The sequence below is a fragment of the Astyanax mexicanus genome, chromosome 3 (assembly GCF_023375975.1).
Source record: "Astyanax mexicanus isolate ESR-SI-001 chromosome 3, AstMex3_surface, whole genome shotgun sequence".
In the NCBI taxonomy this organism is placed as follows: domain Eukaryota; kingdom Metazoa; phylum Chordata; class Actinopteri; order Characiformes; family Acestrorhamphidae; genus Astyanax; species Astyanax mexicanus.
In genome coordinates, this window is record NC_064410.1 from 10800941 (window position 1) to 10824407 (window position 23467).

The following is a 23467-nucleotide window of genomic DNA, read 5'->3' on the forward strand; positions in this document are numbered from 1 at the left end:
ATTGTTAATGTTAAAAATAACAATTAAAACTACCAACATTAAAGATAATAATGACTTCATCTACTACTTTTAATAATATTAAAATTAAAATGTTTTTAATAAATTTAATTAAATTGTAATAAAATTATCCTACAGTTATACTCTCTAAAAAGTAATTCTGTGTTTTAGTCAGGAGAACTAATATTATTAAGTTGAGTGAACTTACCGGCCAGTACAACTCAATAAAATGAGTTCAGAGAACTTCAACCTGAAAACATAAAAATGTTTGTTGAGCCAATGAAAAAAATGTGATTTCAACCAACTTTTATTCACTACACGTGTCAATGCTCTTTCTACAGTGTTGGTTCATACAGCTTTCCCATAATGCTCCTGGCACCATATATTTGCATATTGGGTGTGGCCTCTCCCTTACTTACCATCTTTGTGTTGTCTGTTGCCCAAAGCTCCCTTATCCTGGGCGTGCAGTAATTATAATATATGTGTTGATTGGCAGGTCTCAGTGTTTGTGGGCTGTAAGAGCACATTAACTTTGTTCTGTGTTTCTAGTGATCACAGTATGCTGATTTTGAGCTACAGAGTTAGTTCTTTATGGAGTTTACTCTTATACTCCAGTATTATACTGTCAGTATTGGCAGTTAAATAATAATAATATTATACTAAATATGTTGAGAATACTTGTGTGTGTATATATATACTAAATAAACTAAATTATTTAAGCCCACAAAACTTGAAAAAAAGTTAAGTAATTTTTTATTGTGTGAACAAAACTCGGTTAAGTTGAATAAACTTAACTGATTCAAGTTATCATCTAGCTTTGAATCAGTTAAGTTGTATAAACTTAAAATTGTATGCATTTACAAAAAAGCAAAATGATGAGTTAAGTTGAGCCAATTAATATTTTTTTTACAGTGTAGGAATATAATACTTGTTCAGGTTAAAAATAACACTAATAACAACTACTATTAGTATAAATTGTTGTAAACTGTACAATACTATAATAAATTCAATAACTACTAATATGTGAGATTATGAACAGGTTTATTTAAAAAAAGAACAACAAAATCTCAGCAATAAATACTATTACTATTTTCAGTCTCTCCATTTTGTGAAATGAACTAATCTGGTTGCTTTGTTGCTTTAGTTGCTTGTATTATACACACAATTATGAGGGGTTATCTCTCTCTTACTGTCACTGTAGATTTGCATATTGCACTGCTGTGGTTTAAAGTTAGTGCTTGGGGGCTTCTTTTGGGGTTGCCTGGATGACCTGATAGCAAGTATTACACCTGGGTTTGGGAATAATGTTGGATCTGGTGAACTTTTCAAAGCTGGTTCTAAAGTGTTGCATAAAAGTACAATAATTATCATGATAATAAATAATAATGATCCAATCTAAAATCAAATAAATGCAACTACACTCCATTCTCAGCTAATACATATATATTCTGAAACTATATTGGAAATAAATATCTTAACTTTTTAATAATAATTTGTTTTATTGTTGTTTTTTTCTTTTTTTTCATCATGAATCTTTGTAGAATCTTTCTCAGATACAGAAGATCTAAGAATTGTTCTTCTGGGGAAGACTGGAGTGGGGAAGAGTGCTACAGGAAACACCATCCTGCAGAAAGAGGTTTTTAAAGAGTTACTTTCCTCTAAGTCAGTTAGCAGCGTCTGTCAGAAAGAATCAGCTGTCAGACAGAGACGGGTCACTGTGATCGACACTCCAGGACTGTTTGATACGAGTATTTCTAATGAAGAAATCATAAAGGAAATTGTTAAGTGTATCCCCATGGCTGCACCAGGTCCACACGTCTTTCTGCTGGTGCTGACAGTGGGACGCTTCACACCAGAAGAGAAAAAAGCAGTGAAGATAATCCAAGAACTGTTTGGTGAAGAATCCAGAAGATACACCATGGTGCTCTTCACCAGAGGAGATGATCTGCGGGGAACAAGCATTGATGATTATATTAAAGATTCTGATCACAGCTTACAAAACATCATTAACCAGTGTGGAAACAGATACCACGTGTTCAACAACAGAAATCCTGAAGACCAAACCCAGGTCACTGATCTACTGGAAAAGATCGACTGCATGGTGTCAGTGAATGGAGGGAGCTGCTACACTAATGAGATGTTCCAGAAAACAGAGAAAGCTCTACAAGAAGAACAGCAGAGAATCTTGAATGAGAAAAAGGAGGAGAGAGAGAGAGAGAAAGAAGAACTGAGAGCCAAACATGAAGCTGAGCTGGAGAACATTGAAGACATTGAAAAAGGAACGGCAAAGTCTGAAAAAAGAGAAAAAAAAAAAGGAGGAAGAGTTTCAGAAAAAAGAAGCTCAAATAAAGAAGGAGACGAATGAGGAACGAAAGAAAGAGCTGGATGAAAAACTGAAAGAACAGAGAAAGACTTTCAAAAAGGAGATGGAAGCAAAAGAGCAGACTCATAATGTTACGGTTGGGGTAGGTGTGGGATCCAAGTGCAGAGCAGATATGAATATATAAAAGGATATATATTTATATATATTTATATACTTATAAGGATATAGTTCTATTTTGTATTATTTAGTTCTACTTATGGATTGGGATAATAATTTGAAATGTGTTGTGCTTAGGTGAATGTTTCTCCAAGGAGACTGGAGAATGAGTGGGAAAAAATCCCCAACAAGAGGTGTGGGAAAAAAGGCGGGAAACAGAACAAAGGAAATGCCACAAAATGGCTTGTACCAACAAAAGACAGCTTTAAACTTCAAATAAACCAAACTAAAACACAACCAAACTTAGAACTGGCTGAGCACCGCTCAGTCCTCTCTTTATGCTCTCTTTCAAGATATTTTCTTTTATTTTATTTTATTTTATTTCTGTGTGGCTTGCTGTGATCACTTTCCTTTTTTGAGATCACCTTTTATTTTATTCTCTTTTCTTTTCTTTTCTTTTCTTATACCCTCTAGTACCGGTCACCCCTCTGTGAAGGTGCAACAGTGAGGTCTGGTTAGACTGAGGTTTAAATAGGGTAGTGCACATGTGCAGCTGGTTGACACTAATCACCGCCGGGGATTCTGGGAGTTGGAGATTTGGGATCCCACTCTACCATTTCTACCAGTCCCCCTGCTGGCAGCCCGCGGTGCAGCACTGCCCATCACAGAACCCCCCCCCCTAGGGGCGGCACCCGACGTCCCCAAGCCCGCAGCGCGGTCACGTCGAAACTCCCGAATAAGTTCGGGATCCAGGATGTGGCGTGCTGGGACCCATGAACGTTCTTCGGGGCCATAGCCCTCCCAGTCAACTAAATACTGAGTATTGCCCCTAACATAACGGCAGTCCAAGATGCGATGGACAGTGTATGCCGGAGCTCCGTCTATAAGGCGTGGGGCAGGCGGCCGGGCACTTGGGTCTGGAGCACCACAAAGGAACGGCCGGAGCCTTGATACATGAAAGGTGGGATGGACTTTCATGTTAGAGGGCAACTGCAGGCGGTAAGTCACAGGATTTATGCGCCGTGCCACCTTGAAGGGACCGATGAACCGGGGTGCCAGCTTACGGGACTGTCCGCGGAGTGGAAGGTCCCGGGTCGAGAGCCAGACCCGCTGTCCAATGCGGAATGCAGGGGTACCACGACGCTTTCTGTCAGCAGTCCGCTTTCGGGCTTCCGTCACTGCCTGGAGAGATGCCCGTGCTTTCTGCCAGGCTCGACGACAGCGCCGAACATACTGGTCAGCAGCGGGGACCCCTACTTCCCTCTCCTGTTCCGTAAACAATGGTGGAGGATAGCCGAACTGACACTCGAAGGGTGACATGCCCAGTGAGGAGTGCCACAGGGAATTGTGGGCGTATTCTGCCCACAGAAGCTGGTCGGACCAGGTAGAGGAGTTACTGGAAGTCAGGCAGCGCAACATCTGACCCAAGTCCTGATTCACCCGTTCTGTCTGACCGTTGGATTCTGGGTGGAATCCGGACGCTAAGCTCACTGTGGCCCCCATTCTCCGACAAAAGGCCCCCCAGAATCTGCTTGTAAATTGGGGTCCTCGGTCCGACACTAGGTCACTGGGCATCCCATGGACCCTGACGACGTGCTGTAATAGCAAGTCAGCTGTCTCCTTGGCAGAGGGAAGTTTCGGCAAGGCCACAAACTTGCATGCCTTGGAGAACCGATCAACTATTACCAGGATAGCTGTATGCCCCCTGGAGGGGGGCAGACCCGTCACAAAGTCCAGCGAAATATGGGACCAAGGACGGGCTGGAATTGGTAGGGGATGGAGCAGACCTGGTGGTCGAGACCTGGGTGTCTTGTTCTTTGCACAGACCTGGCAGGCCGCAACAAAGACACGGACATCCCTCTCCATTCCAGGCCACCAAAATCGCCGACAGAGGAACTCCTTGGTTCGGGTGACCCCAGGATGCCCAGAGAAAGGAGAGGAGTGTCCCCACTGTAGGACCTGCTGGCGGACACTGGCAGGCACGTATTGCCGGTTGGTGGGCCCACCTCCAGGATCAGGATCTCGGTTCAGTGCCCCTCTTATTGCATCTTCAATGCCCCAGCGGAGAGGAGCCAGAATCTGTGCGGCTGGCAGGATAGGTTTGGAAGAGGGATCATGGCTGGAATGTGACCACTGCCTAGAGAGGGCGTCTGGCTTAGTGTTTTTTGAACCTGGCCTATACGACAGCAAAAAATGGAAGCGGCCAAAAAACAAGGCCCATCGTGCCTGACGAGGGTTAAGCCTCCTTGCCTGCTGTATATAGGCCATGTTCTTGTGGTCAGTCCAGACAATAAATGGGTGTTTAGCCCCCTCTAGCCAGTGTCTCCACTCTTCCAGTGCAAGCTTTACAGCCAGGAGCTCCCTGTCCCCAATGCTGTAATTCCGTTCAGCCGGGGACAACTTCCTCGAGAAGAAAGCACAGGGATGCAGCTTCTTTTTAGGCCCCTGGCGCTGGGAGAGCACAGCTCCGACTCCTGCATCGGAGGCGTCTACCTCGACAACAAATGGTTCTTCAGGGTCAGGCAACTGAAGAACTGGCGGTGATGTTAGCCGTGCTTTGATGTCTTCAAAGGATTTTTGTGCCTCTGTGGTCCAGCGAAAAGGTCCTGGGGTCTTTCGCGTAAGGGCAGTGAGGGGTGCTGCCACAGTGCTAAAGTTGCGCACAAACCGGCGAAAGAAGTTGGCGAACCCCAGGAAGGATTGTACCTGCCGGAGGGAGGCAGGCCGAGGCCAGTCCCTTACAGCTTTTATTTTCGCTGGATCCATTCGGAGGGTGCCTTTGGAGACAACAAATCCTAGGAATGAGACAGTCTCAGTATGAAACTCAGACTTCTCCAGTTTCACAAAAAGCCTGTTCTCTTGGAGTAATTGAAGAACCCGTCTGACATGACCGATATGCTCTTCCTGAGACCGGCTGTAAATGAGGATGTCGTCGAGGTAAACATATGCATACCGGTCCAGGGCCTCCCTTAGCACATCATTAATGAACCGTTGGAAGACTGCTGGGGCATTCATCAACCCAAAGGGCATAACCCGGTACTGGTAGTGCCCTGAAGGGGTGATGAAAGCAGTCTTCCATTCATCCCCCTGCCGTATGCGGATCAGGTTATAGGCACTACGTAAGTCCAGCTTAGTAAAAATGGATGCTTGCTGTAGTGCCTCAAAAGCTGTTTGCATGAGAGGCAGGGGATAACGGTCTTTAACAGTGATGGCATTGAGGCCCCGGTAATCAATGCATGGTCGGAGGCCACCATCCTTCTTCCCCACAAAGAAAAACCCTGCTCCAGCCGGGGAAGAAGAGGGCTGAATGAATCCTGAATCAAGGGCCTCCTGAACATATTTCTCCATAGCGCTACGCTCAGGAGGTGATAGTGCAAACAACCTTCCCCTGGGTGGTGTGGTATCAGGGAGAAGGTTGATTGCACAGTCATATGGTCTGTGTGGGGGTAACACTTGGGACTTATCCTTGTTGAAAACCTCCCGGAGGTCCCAGTATTCCTTCGGAACCCGTGAGAGGTCAGAGCTAGTAGGCTCAGGGCATGTCACAGGTGAAGTGGGGGCCAGGTCAGGAGGCCTTAAGCAGGTCCCCTGGCATCGAGTTCCCCATGCAAACACTGATCTTGTAGACCAGTCAATCCGAGGATTGTGTTGTTGTAGCCAGGGGTAACCCAAGACTAACCGCAAGCGTGGGGCCTGTGTCAGATAGAGTTCTATCTGTTCAACGTGGTCACCAACACGGAGGGTAAGTGGTTGGGTGCGATGCGTGACATACCCTGAACCAACAGCCCGCCCATCGATAGCAAGGACAGGCAAAGGGTGGTCCAAGGGTTCAAGGGGAAGTCTAAGTGTCATGGCAAGCTTGGAATCTATAAAACTACCCGCAGCCCCAGAGTCCACAAAGGCCTCAACTCGGGTAAGTCGCTGGGAGGACCAACTAAGCGTTGCCATGAGGGTCAAACCGGACGCGGGGGATGCGTCTTGGTCTAGTCCCGGCTCCCCCTTCCAGGATAGACCCTTGCGTTTCCCGATTTGCGGGGAGAAGCCTGTTGCGCCATCCCAGAAAGGGAGTGGCTAGATGAAGCACTAGGCAGATGAGTGCCCCCAAGCTGCATGGGCTCAGGCATCTCCCGTGTAGGTGTTGAAGGAACAGGGGAAGCAAGGTCCGGCAGGTTATGCACCTGAGCCCGCGCACCATAAGCCCGCTCTCTGGCTCTCTGACGCATACGGGTGTCGAGGCGAATACACATTTCATACAACCCGGCCAGGTCAGAGGGCTGGTCTCGTGTGGCTAGCTCATCCCTAATCCTCCCGTTAAGACCATGCTGAAATATAGATTTTAAGGCCCCTTCATCCCAACCGCTCTCAGCAGCTAAAGTACGAAATTCTATAACGTAGTCTGCTACAGAGCGTGCACCTTGGAAAAGCTCCAGAAGGCGGGGGCCAGCTTCCCTGCCACCAGGAGGCTGGTAGAAGGTTTGGCGCAGAGCTGTAGTGAAGGCCTGACTGCTTGTGCAGTCTAAAGATCCTTGCTCCCACAATGCCGTAGCCCAGGCCAGAGCCTTCCCGGTAAGAAGGGAGATTATGAAGGCCACCTTTGAGCGCTCTGAAGGGAACCGTGAGGGCTGTTGCTCAAAAAACAACGAACATTGGAGCAGGAACCCTCTACACCTCTCTGGTTCCCCCCCAAAGCGCTCAGGAGTAGCAATCAGTGTGTCCCCCTGAGCTGGAGGTGCTACCCCTGGTGCAGGGGTTTCAGGAGGAGGGGGCTGTGGAGCAGCCACCTCTGTAGCTGCCTCAGTGCGGCTGTTTACTAGTAGGGACAGCTGCTGCATCATTTGCTGCAACATGTCCTCATGGCGGCCTATGGCTGCTCCCTGAAGCTGAAGGATTTCCTTCAGCGTGCCTGCTTCTGCTGGATCCATTGATGGTTGCACCTTTCTGTTACGGTTGGGGTAGGTGTGGGATCCAAGTGCAGAGCAGATATGAATATATAAAAGGATATATATTTATATATATTTATATACTTATAAGGATATAGTTCTATTTTGTATTATTTAGTTCTACTTATGGATTGGGATAATAATTTGAAATGTGTTGTGCTTAGGTGAATGTTTCTCCAAGGAGACTGGAGAATGAGTGGGAAAAAATCCCCAACAAGAGGTGTGGGAAAAAAGGCGGGAAACAGAACAAAGGAAATGCCACAAAATGGCTTGTACCAACAAAAGACAGCTTTAAACTTCAAATAAACCAAACTAAAACACAACCAAACTTAGAACTGGCTGAGCACCGCTCAGTCCTCTCTTTATGCTCTCTTTCAAGATATTTTCTTTTATTTTATTTTATTTTATTTCTGTGTGGCTTGCTGTGATCACTTTCCTTTTTTGAGATCACCTTTTATTTTATTCTCTTTTCTTTTCTTTTCTTTTCTTATACCCTCTAGTACCGGTCACCCCTCTGTGAAGGTGCAACAGTGAGGTCTGGTTAGACTGAGGTTTAAATAGGGTAGTGCACATGTGCAGCTGGTTGACACTAATCACCGCCGGGGATTCTGGGAGTTGGAGATTTGGGATCCCACTCTACCATTTCTACCAGTCCCCCTGCTGGCAGCCCGCGGTGCAGCACTGCCCATCACACATAAAAAACAGATGGAGAAAGATCGGCAAAATCAGGAAGAAAATTACAAGAGAGAGAAAGAAAACATACGGAAGCAGGCGGAGGAGAAGGCAAGGCAGCAGGCAGAAAAGGATTTTTGCGCTAAACTGGAAAAAGAAACAAAGAGAATTAAAGGAGAACTTAAAGGGGCAAAAATAGGGTCTATATTTGGACCATTAGGTGCATTAATAGGTGCAAAAATCGGAAAATCAGTAGCAGCAGACTGAAATGCTTTAAGAAAGTGTAACAGAAATGGTTTCTGGACTAAAAGATTTTACAAAAGTATGATATCTCTGTAACGTGTACTTTGTGAAGCTGCTTATTAAATGCAGCCTCTACATTTGTCTCATGAAATTTCTCATCTTAAAATACTCATGCTAATCAGAACAACAATAATGTCAGTTACTTTACACGACAACTTATAGCTTAGATATTTGAATTGGGATACCTGCTCATTTAAATTTCTTTAGTGTATTTAAAGAGTTAATTCTGATTTTGATGGAGTAACTGTCTCTACTGCCACAGAAAGATTTTCTACTAAATGTACATCTTGGGATAATTTGGAGACTCAACAAGTCCACCAACAAAGTAATCTAAAAGTATTGGGTGGAGCACCATCATTCCAGAAAACACAGTTACACTTTACCACAGATCAATACTGGGGGCTCTTTAGACCTCTATAGACCAATCTTTAGCTTTAGACATGATAGATTCATGTTTGTGTGTAAAAAAAAATCGAATTAATGAACAATACTTGCAGACAAGCAGTGTGTGTGTATTTGCATCTGTGTCAAGTAGTAGCTGAAAGAAACATTTGAAGATAAAGTTTATGTCCATTTTTGTCATATAATGAGAATAAATTACACTATGAATATATAATAGTGAATATATAATTAGCAGAATGAAATTTTGATTTAATTGTTTTCAGGTTTGTTGTGGGTTAAGTTTGCTGATTAGGTTTTTACAGAAGATTTAATCACACAATCAGTAACAGTAAACAGTAAAGCTGAATTCTGTATTTCTGCAGGTAAAAGACAATACCAGCACAAATTATGAATAAACAAATCTTTCATTATATATTTAATTAAATGTATTAATGGAAATTATTTTATTATGAGCTGTGAAATATAAACCCTGAGGAAATCTGCAGCTTCATTTAAAATGTGATAAAGCATGTAGCAAGTAAAACTGTTAGCTTACGGTCTGAATGTCAGGCTGTGTTAATATTCTGTATTATTCTTATATCTACTGATCATAATCAAGTTTATGATTGTTTATTTAACTAACAGTGACTGTACCCAAATGTGGCTTCTAATAAACTCATTTACTCTTACTTTTGTAATTGTGTTTATTAATGCTTGTTTGTTCTGCAGTACAAAATTATGCAGAGGTCTAAATTACCATGTGTTTCACTCTATAACACTGTTATAACCAGTATCACAATTACTATTCTTATTATATCCTAGTAAAGTGCACAGTAGTACATCATTCATTAACACTCCTTCATTATCAAGCATTGAAAGAAGTTCATCTATTCAGTGGTTCATGCACTTAAATACCTTTGGAGAAATGTTTTTTGACAAAACACTAATATAAGAAGTAATAAAACGCTCATACTGTATCCTGTTAGATTAAGCTAATTGAAAGTATTTAGTCAATTATTCTGGTTAGTAAATCTAAATCTTCTTCTTGAAAATCAAGTCTAAATCTTTTTCTTATGTTTGGTTTAGTCTATAAATCACCTCAGACTGAAGACTGGAATTGCTGCAGTTTGAGCTCCATTAACTGATGCTGAGTAAATGTTCCTTTAATGAATAAACATTCTTTATGAAAATTCTCCAAGAAGTGGAGAACATTTCTCTACAGAAATGTGTGTAAAATTTGTGTGTAAAAATTAAACACCAATCACTCTTTCATCTCTACCAGTATGTGTGTGTGTACTGCACCCCCTGCTGGAGTAAAGTGTGTAAACAATGTAGAGTGTATTAAAGTGTTTACAGTTCACAACAATAACAACAATTTACAGTTTTGTATGAATGATCATTAGTGCTGATGCTGTTAAAGAAAGAACTGACATTTCAATAATTACAATTCAGCTTAATTTAGTACAACTTATATTACAATTAATTAATATTAATAATCGATTTATGTATCTTCATTCCTGGACTGTCTATATAAGATAAAATATTAAATATTCAAATTGTGAGGTTGGTCTGCAAAACTGATTACAATAAGTAAAGATAATAATAATACTGTTTCTCTATTTTATGTTATATTACAATATATTACAGGCATTATGTATATTACAAAATAATTGCTCTGTGATTGGCTATAACACCTTTTGCTAAATCAATAACTGCACTGTGATTGGCTATAACACCTTAAGCCAAACCCAACACTGCTCTGTGATTGGCTTTAATTCTGTTAGCTAAGCCCATCACTTTTCTGTGATTGTCTGTAACACCTTTAGTTCAACCCATCACTGCTCTGTGATCAGCCAGGTTTCCATCTCTCCTTAATTTAAAATCAGAGCAGGAATATAAGAAGAGACACAGCGCATCTCTACTGAACATAAACTACTAATATATACATCATATTATCATCACACACACAGAGGACATTCTTCTGAAGAAGAGCTGAGTGTTACTTTCACTTTCACAGATCATGTGACCTCAGTGGCTCCTCCTCCTCCTCTGCAGCAGCTCTGATTTCACAGTGATGGAAGATTCTGGAATAAAGTGCTGTGTGTAATGAGCAGAGGTGGAAAGTAATTAATTACATTTACTCAAGTTACTGTAATTGAGTCGATTTTATGAATAATTTGTAATTTTTAAAGTAGTTTTTAAAATAGGTAATTTTACTTTTACTCAAGTACATTTTGACACAAGTAATTTACTTTGCTACATTGGAAAACTCCTAATTACTGAGTAAAAAATTAAATGCTGGGGGAAAAAAATTGTCTGAATTAAAAATAAATTGGCACGGATGCTCACTCGTGGAATAACGAGGCAATAACGTCCTCATGCAATACAAAATGTGCCCCGCCGGACAGAGCTGTCAGCTTTCAAAACTTCCAAAACAATCTGCTTAAATGTTAAAAAAACATGTAAATAGCAGTTAAAGCAGAGCAATGGCAAGTTAAAAAATAATAATGAACTGTAAAGCTATAAAAATACAGTTTATAGTCACCTATATGACCATAACTTTTTAATAGTAAAGGAAAAAAAAGGATTATAGAAACCTATACCACTTGTTCTTGAAAATGTTTTATTTTGGTGTAACAAATACTGCCTGAAAGATCCAAATTATTATGTGGAATATTAGTTCATTTTAATCGAATTAATTTATGATTTGTTGTACTTTTTTACATCAAATAATTAAAAGTAACTATGTAACTTTTACTCAAAGTACATTTTAAATTGAGTACTTTTTACTTTTACTCGAGTAGATTTTTAGATGGGTACTTTTACTTTTACTTGAGTAGAATTTTAGCAAAGCAAAGGTACTTTTACTTAATTACAATCTTTCAGTACTTTTTCCACCTCTGGTAATGAGTGTAGAACAGAGTAAAGCTCTGACTGTAATGATTCTGTAAATATCAGAAAACAGCAGAGTAACACCAAATCCAGAAACTGAAGTTAAATAAAGTCTTTAATTCAGCACCTCTGTAAACTATCACTGTTTCTTTATGATTGATGGTAGTTGAGGTAATATATGTAGGAGTGTTTTTTCTCTCCTGTATTTAACTCTTACAGTGGTACTGCTGGTTAATCTGCAGGGACTATAAATAATAAACTCCCAGCAGGAGAGCACAACAGGAGGGTTTCAGTATTTTATTAAAGCCATAAACCTTAAAGTTCTCATTCCATCATTGGCCCCGGCGCCACTCTCCCCGCGGATTTCCCCCCCTCTCCCTGCAACATTGATAATGTTTCTTTCAGCTAAACTAACGCTACTAAACTCTTACCTCAGACTTGATGATTCAGTGCTTGGGTAGTTTCACCACGTTGAAGCCCCAGAGTCCGCTCTATATCATAAAATCTGACACCTACAGCGCTTGCTTTGAGCGGTGTTCTGTCGAGTTGTCAAACTGTGCTTCCCTAGTATTTATTTAAGGACTCTGTAAAACATGAAATCAACCGGAGATCCGATTTAAACCTATAGTTACTTACACAAGATAGCTAACTCTAACTTGCTGTGTAAACAGAAGTTCCTCCTCTTTAGCTAACTTCTTCTACTGCAGCCCGGCTTGCTGTCTGTGGGCGGTCCTGAGCCGAGGTGGGAGAGGCCGTGAACTCACTGGTTGATGTAGACTTCAGAGCCTTTCCTGATCGACTAGTTTTTCTGAGGCTTTTCTTTTACTAGCTACTGCAGACAAGGGAGGCTGAAGAACAGTTTCATATGCAGCATTAATATACAACTCAGAGAGACTTTAACTAAGAAAAAAATTGGAATAAATCATGTTTTAAACTACTTTCATTGTAATGTAGCCCATATTTATGCAATGTGTGTTTTATTAATCTAATCATGTATTTAAAACTCATTTCAAACATTATTTACTACAAAAAACGAATATTTGTACTATGAAATCACATTGGAACACTTGCAGGGAAACTGGACTTTTATGTCCCCAGTGGATGTGTTCAAATCCATCAGCATCGAACCAGGTGCTGATGTGATAAATAATACTAGACTAAACCCTAAACTGATGATATGATGATATAAACATCACAATCTGATGTTCTAACTGTGTTGATATTTGTGATAAAGGCACGGCCTTCTCACGCTAAATCTGTATCACTCCACAGACATGTTGTTAAGTAACGGCATTTACAAACAAGACCTTTTTATACCATCCCCTCCACCAGCAGCACCAGCAGCAGTATTAGCTTAGCACAGGCAAGCCAAGGCACGCCCGCCTGCAGCCTGCTGTATATGAAATAAAAAAAGAAAGAAAATCCCCCAGTCACTTCGGCCGCAGTCTCACAGCCTGAGCAGAAACCAGCCAAGCTAAGCTAAGCTAAGCTACAGAAAGCTACACTAACCCAACCACAGTCCTTCTGGAGCAGGAGAGGAGAGGTTCAGAGTTATTATAAGGTCCTAACATTTACTAACCCCCTTAACCCCCAATTTGGATTTCAAGCTAACTATAAACCATACACAGTTTTGTAGTTACAGTTCTGTTAAAGTTCACTTGTTGTGGAACTACTTTTTGGTGGAAGGAACAATCCAAATTAAAGCATATTCATTATACATTTTTTGAGGGTCATTTATTTACTTTTGAAAAAAAAAAAAAAAACCTGTTGTATAAAAGCAATAAAACACGAGAGGGAGTGTGTTATCAAGAATAAAATCACAGCCGTGATGTTATTTGCAATAATACACTCCCTCTCGTGTTTTATTGCTTAAATAACTGTTAACAGTGCAGTGTGATGTTTGTGTTATTGCTGGTCTATAAAGTATATTATAAGGCATTTCATTTTATCTAATTTGAATTTGCTGCAAAAAATTATATATGTAATCAGAATCTAATTATATCATTATTTAACACATCATATCCAGAGCTAGGCCATCTTTTATGCATGTTGCATATGGATTTAACTGTGAAATCATTGGATTCTTCTTGTTGGATTGTTTACATCCAGCATCGTAGTCTATTAATCATACATCCACAGGATATTCAGAGGTTTGTAGAGGCTCCACAACCACAAAGCTCCATACAGCCACTGTGAGCATGCACAATGTTCCACCTTAAACCACACTAATTCCACCTTAAATGCTGCTTTGAACTTTGATAGTTCACAGGTAGTTTATTAAGTACACTGTTTTTTCACACAGTATACCTTCATGTGGTTTTGCTACATCCCAAGTCCATTTCACACTGGATTTCTCATGTAAATGCTGTCACTATATTCACACAGTCAAACTAACACCTGTTTATATGATGTGTTACAACCCCATTTGTTTGTCTAGGGATAAGAGGGGTATGTAACATTGTGGATAAGTTTAATGAGTGTATGGGTGTGTGAAACTGTGAGGGAGAAAACAATAGACCAGAGAAATTTCCATTTAACCATTTACTGAAGTCACAACTCAATATATACAGTGACAAAATCCAAGTCCAATATTTACAAAAATACAAAGTTCTCAAAAAGATACTTAAATGAAAACAAAAAAAAAAGGGCTGAACTCAGGACGGCACCAAAGAAAAGAACTTAACAAAATAAACCAAATCCCTAAGCTAACTTAACAAAAAGAATAACAACTTATCTAATGAAACAATGAAAACAAAAACTAACTACACTAAACCTAATATAATAAATAAAACATACAGAGAGTGGTGCCCGCCCCTTACCTAGGGTGTTTAACAAAAGAAGGCCTGCGTGATGGAAAATGTATGAGCGCGCTCCTTCTTACCTGTCCAGCACCTAAAAAGAAACAAATAAGCAAACAAAATACTACTGGCTATTAGCCATTTTAGAACTGATTCTCAGAAATACATGATTGTATGTTGCAGCATTGCAGTATGTTTGGGCCACATGGTTTCTCCCCCATCAAACAGCATGGCCACTGCTCTCCCTCTGTGGTGTCTGTCTGTCTGTCCCATCTGCCCTCCTCTTCCCTCTGGTGGCAGACCTTAAATAAAAGGAGCTCCACCCACTGTGGAACCTCAGTACCTGGACCACACCCCAGGCTGTACCTGTAGAGACACACACACACACACACACACACACACACACAAACATGCCCTGCGTGCATTTGCACGTAACACGCCCACCCAAAAAAAACAAATGAGAAATTTGTTGCACATTAAAAAAAAAAAAAAAAAAAAAAATAGAGTTAAGCTCTAGAAAGAGCATCAGCCATTACATTTTCCACTCCCTTTTTGTGTCTCATCTCAAGGTTAAAATCCTGCAAAAACAAAAACCATCTCATTAGCCTTTGGTTTTGGTTATACATCCTTGATAAAAACACAAGGGGATTGTGATCTGTATAAACCACAACTGGCAAAAGACTAGAACCAACATAAACCTCAAAAAATTTCAAGGCTAAAAGTAAGGCGAGTGCTTCCTTCTCAATGGTGGAATAATTTAACTGATGTTTATCAAACTTCCTTGAAAAGAAGGATACAGGGTGGTCAACATGCTGGTCATCCTCCTGTAACAGGACAGCACCAGCACCTACCTGGCTAGCATCAACCTCCAACTTGAATGGTTTTGTAAAGTCAGGGGCTGCAAGTACTGGAGCAGAACACAACAAAGCTTTTACATTTTCAAAAGCTTGATGACAATCCAAAGTCCAAACAAACTTATTGACAGGACTTAACAACGCTGTCAGCGGAACAGCAACAGATGAGAAATTACGACAGAAACCTCTGTAATAACCCACCATACCCAAAAAACGTCTCAGCTCACGTCTGGTGGTAAGGGCTGGAAATTTCACAATAGCACTGACCTTTTCATTCAGTGGGCAGACTTTTCCTTGACCGACTTGCTTACCTAGATATGTCACAGTAGTGTGGTGGAAAATAATGACAGGAAGAAAGAAACTGCAGAGTCTCTGAGTCTTGATCAGAATGAGTAACAAGATTTATTGAGAAGACACGCGTACGAATACAGAGTGATCTCCTCCCTTGCAAGAGTGCCACGCTCTCTTTATACCTTTTAGATCCTCCCAACCCTTACTATCTTACTTCCCAATTATGGGCACAGTGCCACCATTGTGACACGTCAACTTCTTCTGACAGGTGGTATGACATAATCCCTTAGTGAGCATATCAGGCTGGTTCTCAAAACACCCTGGCTTTCTGCAAGCAGAAGGAAAAATGACCCTGGCGCCAGAATTGTAGACAGAACAACCGTGACGTGCATTCCTTAGCACACACACATAGACACACACTGCTTTTCCCAGATAGAAAAACTCTCACTCAGCATCTTAGATATGCTCACTGAGGGAAGAATGTTAAGTTCAGTTTACTGAGTACACATTATCATCGCATGGAACAAAAAGTAATATCATTAATAGTCGTCATTGTTTATGAATCATCACACGTCATTGATTATGAATCATTTCAATAAACACCTTCCATCACACTCCCCCCTTTGATTCTGAATCAATAAATTTTTTTTTTTACAGATAATTTTCTTTACCTTCATCAAACAAACGGTCCAGCCCAAATGCAGTATCTAACTCTATTGTATCTACTGTAACTTGCAGGAACTGGCCTTTCTTCTGCATATGGCGGAACAAAACCTCAGTAAGGCAATTACATAACAGTGGTCCACAACACAGCAAAAACACCAAGAACAAAAGAATAGGTAAAACCATAAAGAAAACAGTTCGTAAACCAGCTAAAGTAGAAACCCAGTCCCACAGCCATGACTCAGCTCCTCGTTCTTCATTGTTCAGTTGGGCAGCCCCAGTGCGCATCTGGTACAATACATCACTGATATTACCTCCTGGGGCATCATTAGGGGGAACATAGGTACAACAGTGTTTACCGATCATGCTACAAACCCCACCTTCTTTTGCTAAGAGGAGGTCAAGGGCCATACGATTTTGTGTAGTCATAAGTCTTAGGGCTGTAAGTTCAGATCGCACCCCTTCTAATCCCCGAATAGTCTGGTTTACAAATGTAGCTAGTCTATAATGGACTCTGGTGAGGTCCCTGCGCAAAACCCCCACCCCCCACATTGGAAATAATATTTCAGCGAAGCGTGCACCCTCGCTGACCATTTTGTTTTTGTCAGGTACAGATAAATCTGTGTATGTGTCACGTTGAGTGCGGAGACGGGGATTCATAGAATAGAGAACAATGTGTGCACTTAACCGGACTAGAGCACATCGGCCTCGTTGTAGTGTAGGTAGATAAAACAGCAGTCTGTGACCACAATACCAATACCAGTCTGGTATCCAAATAGGCCTATGCATGTTGTCAGTGGTCACCCCCCCAAAGTCTCTTACTAGATTCACAGTGCTATTGCATTGATTAGGGTCTAAGCCTCTTTGCCAACTACTGGTCTGATTACCGGGCAGCCTGGTACAATTCTCCCCCCCCCTTCTAAATATATGCAATCATTTGGTGCTTCTGAGTCTGTATCATTTTCTAATTCTCTATCGAATCGTCTGAAACAGATTGGGAAAAGTCTGGGGCTGGTCATCCCAAACTGAATATCAGCATCTAGCTTCCCTCGATTCCCTTTTAGAAAAACATTAGCATCTGTATCAGCATTTTTAAGCCAGGTTTGATTAACTGTGTTATATGTGTCTGTATATAACTCAAAGACAAATGGATCGGCTGTAGCATGAGGTATTAGGGCACAAGCATAACAAGTATTATTTACACCTGATGTACGAGCTGTAAAATTGGCATATTGCCAGAAAATGTTCTTCCCTGGGTGTCTAAGATAACCTTTATCAGGACCATCGGAGCTGCTCCTTGTAGTCAGAAATAGTGTCCCCATGATGGCCAGCAGGCAGGCCAGCCCCAGTGTCACCATTGCCACTTTCTTGGGGTTGATCCCCTCCCTCATCTCCTAGGCTGTTGTTTCTTCGGGTGTAGTTGGTGCCTTCTTGCAGTGAGTGTGGTGTACCCACGTTCCTCGTCCTTCCACCTTCACGGCTGTGTGCGTTACGAGGAGAACCTGATGGGGCCCTGTCCACTTCGGTTGGTTCCACCTTCGTCTGCGGAGATCCCGTATCAACACCCAGTCGCCTGGCTTGTGGTCGTGGAAAGGTTGGTCAGCTGGCTGCGGCAATACTGCTTTCACCTGTTTAGACACAGAGAGAAGCGTCTCATATAATGAGACGCAATATGTGATGAGAGAGTGGTCAAGCAACTGGTTGTCAAGTGGGGGGGGCCCCAAACCCACATTTGGAGGTCTGCCGAACACAATCTCGAATGCACTGAGGCCTGTTTTTGTCTGTGGTCTGGTCCTGCTTTGCCAAAGAACCAGGGGGAGGCATTTTACCCAATTAAGGCCTGTTTGTTGTGTCATTTTTGCTAGGCCATTCTTAATGGTCCCATTGACCCTTTCTACTGCCCCAGCACTAGCTGGGTGGTAGCTGCAGTGCTTTCTCATGTCTATTCCCAAGTACTTGGTCAAATTGTTCAACCCTGTGTGTACAAAGGGAGCGCCATTGTCACTCGAGACGCGTTTCGGCAGGCCCCACCTTGAAATTATTTCCCTGAGAAATGCTTTTGCTACTGCTTCTCCATCTTGGGTACCTGTGGGAAAGCTTCGACCCATTTACTGAACATGCATACACAGACCAGGAGAAACCTTTTCCCTTCTGCTGGTGTGAGTTCCACAAAGTCCACCTGCCAATGTTGAAATGGCTCTGTTGCTGGGGGATGACCTACAGGCTGTTGCAACAGAGTTTGTTTGTGTCTGTGTGTGTTCTGTGCACATGTAAGGCAGGCAGAACAAAAATTTTGAGTGAGTGTGGAGAGTCCAGGTGCATACCAATACTTTGCTATTACATCTAAAATCCCCCCTTTGCTCATGTGACTCCTCCCATGAGCAATTGCAATTAACCCCTTCATGTATGCTTTCGGGAGACATGGTCTGTTTGTTGCAGTGTGCACCCACACATTGTTTTGTTTACCACACCCTGATTTAGTCCACTGCCCCTTTTCTACTGCAGTGGCTGTGGATTGGATGTCTTGTAAGGTTGGTTTCTCTTGGTCTGTTGTAGGGAGTTGTACGGCGGTGACAGAGGTCATGTGGGCTGTGCGCTTTGCCACGTGGTCTGCAAAAGCATTTCCTCTGCTGACAGGATCATCTGCTGATGTGTGCGCTGCACATTTGATTACTGCAATCTGTGAGGGAAGCAACAAAGCAGAAAGCAAGTCATTAATCAGTGTGTGATGTTTTATTTTCTTTCCTGAGCTTGTCAGGAAACTGCGTTGCTTCCACATGTACCCGAAGTCATGTGCGGTGCCCCACGCGTACCGGGAGTCAGTGTACAGGTTCAATGTCTTATCTTTTGCTAGCTCACAAGCTTTGGTTAAAGCAACCAACTCCGCAGCTTGTGCTGAGTACGAGCTGGGGAGGGTTTGTGCTTGTAAAACTTCGGTAGCAGAGACCACAGCATATGCAACCCGATTGGTTCCTGTGTTATCTTTGCTGGCTGAGCCATCTACAAAGAGTTCGAGGTCCGCATTCTGTAGCGGCTCCTCTTTGAGGTCTATTCTGGGTGTGCATGTGTGTAGTAGCAGTAACTGACAATCATGTGGTTCCACAGTTGCACAGTGACATTGGGCATGTCTAGTAGGGCTGTGTGATAGCGCAGCCATCTCTGAGCTGAGAGATGTGCAACCTTTTGATCCTGCAGGATGTTGTGTACAGCATGTGGGACCTTGAGAGTGAGGGGGGCATATGCTACAATATCTCTAGAGGCCACTAGGGCCTTTTCAGCTGCTGCTACAGCCCTGAGACATGTTGGTAGGCCCTGAGCCACAGGGTCCAGTTTGCTGGAAAAGTACGCCACAGGGCGCTGTTTATCCCCATGTGTTTGAGTGAGGACTGATGTCATGTAAATTCCTTTGGCGTCCACCATCTGGACAAAGGGTTTTGTTGGGTCTGGAAAACCCAAGGCTGGCATGTTCTGCAATGCAACCTTAAGTTGCGTGAAGGCTTCCTCCGCCTGTTCAGTCCACTGCAATTTTGCAGTGCTGACCCCTTTTGTAGGGATAATATCCCTTAAGGGCCCCTCTGTTTCAGCATAAGATGGAATAAAGGTGCGACAGTAAGAACACATCCCCAAAAAGGATAACAACTGCTTCTTTGTCATGGGTTTTGGAGTTTGGCAAATTGCCTCTATTCTGTCTGTTGACATGCGTTTTAGGCCTGGAGTGAGAATGTGGCCCAAAAAGGTGACCTCTGACTTGCAGTACTGTAATTTTGTTTTGCTGGCTTTGTGCCCATGTTCAGCCAAATGCTGCAGAAGGAGTATGGTGGCTTGTTTGCACAGTTCCCGCGAGGGGGCGGAAACGAGCAAATCATCCACATAGTGAACAAGAATGACCCCTTCAGGTAGTGCTAGAGACGACAGGCTATCTCTCAGGGCTGCATTATAAATGGTGGGAGACTCACAATACCCTTGACAAAGACGTGTGAAAGTGTAGGCTTTTCCTTCAAAGGAGAAAGCAAACCAAAACCTGCTGTCTGGATGTACCGGTACACTGAAAAATGCATTTGCCAAATCAACAACTGTGTAGTGAGTGTGATCTGTGGGTATCTGAGACAAAATGGTGTGAGGATTTGGTACCTCAGGGGCTCGAGCTTGAACTGCAGCATTTACTGCCTGCAGATCCTGAACAAATCTCCACTCATCCCGGCCGGGTTTTTTTACTGGGAAAATTGGGGTCCTAACCGGTGAGTCCGGACAGGGCACAATGACCTTAGCTTTAAGGAGGGCTTGAAATACAGGCCTAATGCCTTCTATTGCTTCAGGTTTTAGGGGGTACTGAGCTTGTCTAGGTCTGTATGCTGACTTTGGTGTAATGGATACTGGTTCACAGTCTTTGATGAGGCCCACATCATATTTGTCAGCTGCCCACAGCTGAGGAGGAAGGGGAGCGAGCTCCAATTCCTCCTCCTGTGTCAGCACAGAAGCTTGAATTTGTGGAGATGAGCCAAACAACTCCACTGTTCGTTCTGCTCTCAATCTGTACTGGAAAGAACACTTCCACGCTCTTGTAGAAGCACTATAGTGTACATGAGGGCGATCTGTATTGACCCAATCATTTGCCCTGGCCACCCTCAAAGCCCATGGTCCGATGTCACGCCAGGGGAGGGTATGGTTAAATCTGGCCAGGGAGATGTGGGGGTATGAATTTCCTACTGTGAATGACGCATCCTGTTGTTTTGTTATTGTCACTAGTGCGGCCGCCATTCTATCACTCCAAATGAGTGCTGTAGAAGATAGTGAGTCTGTTTCTTGTGTGAAGAAGTGTTTTTCATAGTCATAATCTGGGCCCTGGCTGATATGTGAAGTGCAATGTAAACCATTCTCTTTCCACTGCAGTGGGTTTGACACTATCTTCTCTGCTTCTGATAAGAAATGTCTGATGGTTTCTCCCAGTTGATCAACACTGCGCCACATATACGCATACCCCGGAATCCCAGCTGCTATCTGTACCATGCATGGTTGTTCTGAAAAATCTACAGCTAACCCTTCAGGAGAGCTAATCAATGTACACCCCAGTTTACACATCAAATCCCTTCCTAGCAAGTTTACTGGGCAGGCAGAAGACATAAGGAAACAGTGTGAGAAGCTTTTATCATTAAAAGTACATTGGAGGGGCACAGACATTTTTTCTTTAACCACTACTCCCCCTACCCCTATCAGAGCCATTGTTTTTCCCCATTGTGTGTCACAGCAAAGATCATCTGCTCTAATTACCGAATGACCTGCCCCGCTATCCACTAAGAACTCCAGAGCTTCACCTTCAACTGTTAGAGTTATTTTTGGCATGCCTAATGGGCTTGTTGTAAGCTGCTGCACTAATGAGAGATAGGGAGAAGAAGAAGAAGAAGAAAAAGAAGAAGAAGACACTTCCCTTTTTCCCGCCTCAGCGTGTCCAGTTCCACCGTCCTGCCCCTCCGCCGCCCGTCACTGCTGCTGCTGGCCCATGTGCTCGTACTCCTGGGTGGCTGGGTCCTGGCATTCCCGAGCAAAGTGTCCATGTTTTCCGCAGTTGTAGCAGCGGTTATACCAGTCTGCATTTCCAGCTTGTTGACTCGGCTGGAAGGCTGGCCCATTGCTAGCAAATCCTCTCCCCCTGCCTCTGCTCCGATCCCTGCCTCTGTTCTGTCCTCTTCCCCTGCCCCTCCCTCTCGAAAAACTTGCGGGGAGGGCTGCAACTTGCTGGACCATGGTTAACATTGCTTGGTCCTGTGTGTCCGCTCTTTTCTTCTCCTTTCTCCTGGCTTGGGCGTTAAGGAGAGCTTCATGATGCTTGGCGTGGTCTTCAATCGTGCTTAGGGGGCTCCTGTGGAAGCCCACACAGTGCTGCTGTATGGCATTGGAGAGTTCAGGCTTCAGCCCCAGTAGGAAGCTGTTGCGTAAGTGCGCTTCCCACGGGCTCACATGCTCTGCATCAGCCGCTCTCGCTTGGGGTGCTTCTAATCCGCTGAAGTCCGTGTGTATTCTTGTGAGGCGGACCAGATAGTCTTGAACTGTTTCTCCGTCTTCCTGCTTGCAGGCTGCTATTTTCCCCGTGTTGACATGTAAGGGAAAAGCAGCCTCCAGACGAGCCCTCAAGTCTCTAACCATAATCCGGTAGGGGGCATTGGCACCCTCTTGGTTCCCCTCCGGGTTAAGTCCTGTGGTGTAGTCAGGGTCAACTAGGCGGGTATCATTGCCTGTCCAGCCCCGATCTATCTTGCAGTAACTGGAACCCACTTTTCGCATCAGGATGCGTTTGATTTCGTTCTCGGTCGGTCGGCATGATTTGCAAAAGTTCTCAAGTTCTTCTCCGAACTTTCGCCCCCCCACTTGGCGGGGGTCTGCCATGTCAGAGGCAGCTTCCATAATGTCTTTTTCGGTCCAGTACCGATGTACTAGCATGGGACCCTCTGGTCCAGCCACTTCGACCAGGGGAAAAGAGCCAGTCGGGGCTTGAGCTGCAGTCTGCTTTTCCCCTGGTTCCGTCTTGATATCATGTCTCCGGGTGCGTGATGCTATTGGATCTGTGGTTGAGCTCACTTCCTCCCGTGTTGGAAACAGTTCGTTCATCTGGTGCTGCAGTCTCTGGTCCAGCCGTTTTTGCAATGTAGCACAGGGGTCAGGCTGTCGGGGTGGTTCCCATGCCGGGTGTTCATGTGGAGCTGGTTGTCTCTGTTCAGCTGCTTGCTCGGGTGCTGCTGCTCCCACGTGATCCGGGCCTGGCAGCGGTCCAGCTGGGTTCTGGTTTCCAGCTGGCACGGGTCTTCTCGGCGGGGCGGCGTCGAGGTCAGGATCGGCAGACACTGATACATAAACACACTGAGAGACTGGGTTAGTGCCTCCCGCCCCCCTCTCCCTCTCCTTCTGCCTGCGCTCTGCTTCTTCCACCCAGAACCCTACTGCTTGTAATATAGCATTTTTATTTTTTGTCCAGTATTTAATTACCCCTTTGGGACACCCTACTGGTGGTTTTTCCACTCTAACTTTAAACTTTTCCAAGTATTTTACACTGAGGCTTCTAGTAGTAGGAAATCCAAAATATTTTATCCACAGTGGGACGTATGCTACACTATCAACCCCATAGTTTTGGCTCATTTGATTGAAAAGAGCTGCATCATGAATTTTTGGATTAAATTTCAATTTTTTAGTTACTTGGGATCCCAT

The 23467-nt window shown here is 43.4% G+C and overlaps 1 protein-coding gene across 1 annotated transcript in view; it reads left to right on the forward strand.

Moving 5' to 3' along the window:
* Nucleotides 1-1686: 1686 nt before the first annotated feature.
* LOC125799332 (GTPase IMAP family member 4-like) overlaps nt 1687-23467 on the forward strand; it is a 42887-nt gene continuing 21106 nt past the window's right edge. Inside the window, exon 1 of the mRNA XM_049475858.1 lies at nt 1687-2065. Within this exon, the coding sequence (XP_049331815.1) occupies nt 1793-2065 (273 nt within the window). The 5' untranslated portion in view covers nt 1687-1792. The remainder of the gene's footprint in view (nt 2066-23467) is intronic.